The sequence below is a fragment of the Somniosus microcephalus genome, chromosome 22, assembly GCF_052327205.1.
Source record: "Somniosus microcephalus isolate GS21.2 chromosome 22, FLI_Smic_1.0, whole genome shotgun sequence".
Lineage (NCBI taxonomy): Eukaryota > Metazoa > Chordata > Chondrichthyes > Squaliformes > Somniosidae > Somniosus > Somniosus microcephalus.
In genome coordinates this window covers 23133756-23139755 of record NC_141008.1, presented here as the reverse complement: position 1 = coordinate 23139755, position 6000 = coordinate 23133756, and the positions used below count along the sequence as shown (strand labels likewise).

Genomic DNA, 6000 nt, shown 5'->3' with positions numbered 1-6000 from the left:
ATACTAATAACACTGAGGGTTATAGTGATACTAATAACACTGAGGGTTATAGTGATATTAATAACACTGAGGGTTATAGTGATATTAATAACACTGAGGGTTATGGTGATACCAATAACACTGAGGGTTATGGTGATATTAATAACACTGAGGGTTATAGTGATACTAATAACACTGAGGGTTATAGTGACATTAATAACACTGAGGGTTATAGTGATATTAATAACACTGAGGGTTATAGAGATACTAATAACACTGAGGGTTATAGAGATATTAATAACACTGAGGGTTATAGAGATATTAATAAAACTGAGGGTTATAGAGATACTAATAACACTGAGGGTTATAGAGATACTAATAACACTGAGGGTTATAGTGATACTAATAACACTGAGGGTTATAGTGATATTAATAACACTGAGGGTTATAGTGATATTAATAACACTGAGGGTTATGGTGATACCAATAACACTGAGGGTTATGGTGATATTAATAACACTGAGGGTTATAGTGATACTAATAACACTGAGGGTTATAGTGACATTAATAACACTGAGGGTTATAGTGATATTAATAACACTGAGGGTTATAGAGATATTAATAACACTGAGGGTTATAGTGATATTAATAACACTGAGGGTTATAGTGATACTAATAACACTGAGGGTTATAGAGATACTAATAACACTGAGGGTTATGGTGATATTAATAACACTGAGGGTTATAGTGATATTAATAACACTGAGGGTTATGGTGATATTAATAACACTGAGGGTTATAGAGATACTAATAACACTGAGGGTTATGGTGATATTAATAACACTGAGGGTTATAGTGATATTAATAACACTGAGGGTTATGGTGATATTAATAACACTGAGGGTTATAGTGATACTAATAACACTGAGGGTTATAGTGATACTAATAACACTGAGGGTTATAGAGATACTAATAACACTGAGGGTTATAGAGATACTAATAACACTGAGGGTTATAGTGATACTAATAACACTGAGGGTTATAGAGATACTAATAACACTGAGGGTTATGGTGATATTAATAACACTGAGGGTTATAGAGATACTAATAACACTGGGGGTTATAGTGATATTAATAACACTGAGGGTTATAGTGATATTAATAACACTGAGGGTTATAGAGATAGTGATAACACCGCGGGTTATAGAGATACTAATAACACTGAGGGTTATAGAGATACTAATAACACTGAGGGTTATAGTGATATTAATAACACTGAGGGTTATAGTGATATTAATAACACTGAGGGTTATAGTGATACTAATAACACTGAGGGTTATAGAGATACTAATAACACTGAGGGTTATAGTGATATTAATAACACTGAGGGTTATAGAGATACTAATAACACTGAGGGTTATAGTGATATTAATAACACTGAGGGTTATAGTGATACTAATAACACTGAGGGTTATAGAGATACTAATAACACTGAGGGTTATGGTGATATTAATAACACTGAGGGTTATAGAGATACTAATAACACTGAGGGTTATGGTGATATTAATAACACTGAGGGTTATAGAGATACTAATAACACTGAGGGTTATAGTGATACTAATAACACTGAGGGTTATAGAGATACTAATAACACTGAGGGTTATAGTGATATTAATAACACTGAGGGTTATAGTGATACTAATAACACTGAGGGTTATAGAGATACTAATAACACTGAGGGTTATGGTGATATTAATAACACTGAGGGTTATAGTGATATTAATAACACTGAGGGTTATAGTGATACTAATAACACTGAGGGTTATAGTGATACTAATAACACTGAGGGTTATAGTGATACTAATAACACTGAGGGTTATGGTGATATTAATAACACTGAGGGTTATAGTGATATTAATAACACTGAGGGTTATAGTGATACTAATAACACTGAGGGTTATAGTGATACTAATAACACTGAGGGTTATAGAGATACTAATAACACTGAGGGTTATGGTGATATTAATAACACTGAGGGTTATAGAGATACTAATAACACTGAGGGTTATAGTGATACTAATAACACTGAGGGTTATAGTGATACTAATAACACTGAGGGTTATAGAGATACTAATAACACTGAGGGTTATAGAGATACTAATAACACTGAGGGTTATGGTGATATTAATAACACTGAGGGTTATAGTGATACTAATAACACTGAGGGTTATAGAGATACTAATAACACTGAGGGTTATAGAGATACTAATAACACTGAGGGTTATAGAGATACTAATAACACTGAGGGTTATAGTGATATTAATAACACTGAGGGTTATAGTGATACTAATAACACTGAGGGTTATAGTGATACTAATAACACTGAGGGTTATAGTGATACTAATAACACTGAGGGTTATAGAGATACTAATAGCACTGGGGGTTATGGTGATATTAATAACACTGAGGGTTATAGAGATAGTGATAACACCGCGGGTTATAGTGATACTAATAACACTGAGGGTTATAGAGATACTAATAACACTGAGGGTTATAGAGATACTAATAACACTGAGGGTTATAGAGATACTAATAACACTGAGGGTTATAGTGATACTAATAACACTGAGGGTTATAGTGATACTAATAACACTGAGGGTTATAGAGATACTAATAACACTGAGGGTTATAGAGATACTAATAACACTGAGGGTTATGGTGATATTAATAACACTGAGGGTTATAGTGATATTAATAACACTGAGGGTTATAGAGATAGTGATAACACCGCGGGTTATAATGATATATGGAGATATTAATAACACTGGGTTGTAGAGATATTTGAAGTACTGAGGGTTACAGAGATATTAAAATCAGTGCTGGATTATTTTCTCTGAGTCACAGTAGGGAAGGAATTTAGGATTTTGTCTTTAGCACTCCCGGCACAAAGCTTCACATGACAGGAACACATTATCCGAATTGTACTAGCAATAAAGGGCCTACATGAAATAGGTTTGGTCAGCCTCAGTGTCACTGCTAATGGGTACCAGGCTTCAGCACTAAAGTACCTATAATTCAGCACTAACTGGCTGTTAACAATTTGTGGGTCCATTGGGAACTGAGCTGAGACTGGACAAGCCCATCTCACCCAGGACCATACTGCCATGCAGAGGGAGGAGACGCTCAAACCATCAACCATGACTGCATTTGATCCCAAGTCCCAGAAGGGAACAGCCATTGTCCTAATTTTCAGCCAGTGGCTAGCACTCTCGCCTCTAAGTCAGAAGGTTGTGGGTTCAAGTCCCACTCCAGAGACTTGAGCACAAAAATCTAGGCTGACACTCCAGTGCAGTGCTGAGGGAGTGCTGCACTGTCGGAGGTGCCGTCTTTTGGATGAGACGTTAAACTGAGGCCCTGTCTGCTCTCTCAAGTGGACGTAAAAGATCCCATGGCACTATTTCGAAGAAGAGCAGGGGAGTTATCCCTGGTGTCCTGGCCAATATTTATCCCTCAATCAACATAACAAAAACAGATCATCTGGTCATTATCACATTGCTGTTTGTGGGAGCTTGCTGTGCGCGAATTGGCTGCTGCGTTTCCCACATTACAACAGTGACTCCACTTTAAATGTTAGTCTTTCTTTTAATCCACTGTGCCATCCATTCTGCTCAGATAAACTGCTGCCTTAGTACTATAATACTAGTGCCAGCAGCCCTGCTGTACCTCATTCAAAATGACAGCTCTTCACGTGCGAATTCAGTGAGTGCTGGCAGATATTCCACCACAGTGGGCATCACAGCTGAGCCTAACGTTATTCTCACCCAATGCCAAGATGCTTACCCTTTCCAGTAGGGGTCGCTGGATAATGATCCGGACTAAGAATCTGCCTGATTTCCTCTCCCTAGCCTGGGGACGTAGAGGTCAACTGAATATCAAATTTTAGAATAATTATTTTTTTTTAAAGAAAATTATTTTGTTTTAAAAAATATTTATCATTCTTTGTGACTGATGAAAACGTCACAGCTACCCGCTGCTGCTGTCAGAGCCATACGCTTTAACTCTTTCCCCAACATGACACGCTTTCCTTGCAACAGAATTTTCCGTGGCAGATTGAAAGCAGCAACACTTTAACCAGATTCAAGCTTCCGCCTTTGTTTGACATTCATTTCCTGTCCCAGCTGCTTCCCCAATGAATAATCCATAAGCTCGGCTGGCGAAGAAACAACAGGCAGCTGGAGCAGGCAGCGCCCTCCCCCTATCACTTTTCCTTTTGTTCATTTATTCAGCAGAGCTGGGAGTCAATCACAGCCTTTCAGTGCATTGCGAGCCCTCCCGTTAGAAGCACACTGGATCAGTCGGAGCCAGCCTCTTGTGCTGGTTGTCCAGAATTAAGGATATTTCAGTCCTGGGGGCGGTGGAAGCTCATCAGGCCGACAGTGGCTTCTGCTGCTTTGTATAAATGCTGGTTTTATTTTTTTTGCAGAAGCCAGCATTGGACAGCTCCCGGATTCCGAACCCTGAATGACTGGCAAAACGTGCTATGCTTCATTCCTCCAATCCTCACTGGAGTGAAGAGGGACGCAAGTGTGTCTGTGCAGCTCCATGTGACTGGGTGCTGTCAGCTTTGCTCAGTTTCTCTGCATCCTACCCAAGCAGCCAAAGGGAGAGGCAGGAGAGCTGCAGTCGGACGACAGCCCAGAGGCGGGCATCAGCGAGAGCCACTGTAACACAGGGAGCTGGATGAAAGGAAAGAGACGGTAAGGATGCTGCTGAAACCACAATAGCGATGAATAAAGGGCTCTCTCTTGGAAAGCAAAGCCGCTCGTGTGAGGGAGATCGGGTGGGCTTCTGTCGTCTCCTGCTGGTGGGACAGTTGGGTTGATTAACGCTGTGATGCAGATTTTTTTTTTGTTTTCTTTTCTGGTTAACAATTAGGTCCTGTAAGGATGGGAGGAACGGCGAGCTGGAGCGATGCGTGAGGTGGCCAGCGCTAATCTCCAGCCCTCCGAGAGAACGAGTATTGTCTACTGGAGAGAGAACCAGACGTTAAGGAAATGAGTCTGCTGAAACCAAGTGGGCTGAAAGCCCCAGGCCGGGTCAGCAAGCATTCCAGTCCAGTGGGCCGAGGCTCTGCAGCAATAGCCGGGCCTAAAGAAGGTAAGAGCACATACTGCGAGCATGATCTTTGAGGAACCGTTGCCCTGTTTGATAGAAATGGATGGAATCAGCAGCTTGTTTTTTTCAGATTAATACGGTGGTGGCGTTTTTTTCGGCGCGATAATAGCTACGTGAGGCGTTTTTACACAAATTCTTTGTTCACTGCCTTTCCTTTCACACCTGTCTAAAGGGATGACATCAGAGCTCACATCTGCAAATGCACAATTCACGTCGAGCGCTATTGTGCGAGGCAAAATTAAACAGTGATGGAATCGTACCTGTCACTTGAGCATCCCAAGCTGCTATTAAGATTAACTAACCTGTCCTAACATCTCCTTATGTGGCTCGGAGCCAAATTTTGTTTAATAATGATCCTGTGCCGCGCCGTGGGACATTTTACTACGTTAAAGGGCTATATCAATGCAAGTTGTTGTTGTCATTAACTGAACCGTGTCAAAGCCTTCAACTTGAACACTCTGGGGCAATTTTGCGATTTCCTAATCAAATTTTTTTTTTAAGCTCCTTGGAGAATGTGATGAAAACTGTCCTCATCCCGAATGTCGACCTTTCTTCCTGGCCCAGAATCCGCTGGATCACATTGGGTGACAGGCAGGCTTTATTCAATGAGATTCAGATGCTTTGAAAGATAGCCTTATTCACTCTTTTCCCCCTGAAATTAGGAATCTGCATCAGGACTAATTGTGATACAAAACATTAGCAGAATGATACGAGTTAGGCAGGGAAAATGCAGTTATTCCCCTTGTGTGACTGACCCGGGCCATTTATTCCCCTTGTGTGACTGACCCGGGCCATTTATTCCCCTTGTGTGACTGACCCGGGCCATTTATTCCCCTTGTGTGACTG

The 6000-nt window shown here is 40.4% G+C and overlaps 1 protein-coding gene across 1 annotated transcript in view; it reads left to right on the top strand.

Moving 5' to 3' along the window:
- The first annotated feature begins 4203 nt into the window (after nt 1–4203).
- The window catches only part of clip2 (CAP-GLY domain containing linker protein 2), a 194050-nt gene continuing 192253 nt past the window's right edge, over nt 4204–6000 (top strand). Inside the window, exons 1-2 of the mRNA XM_085964309.1 lie at nt 4204–4736; nt 4915–5136. Coding sequence (XP_085820435.1) covers nt 5034–5136 — 103 coding nt within the window. The 5' untranslated portion in view covers nt 4204–4736; nt 4915–5033. The remainder of the gene's footprint in view (nt 4737–4914; nt 5137–6000) is intronic.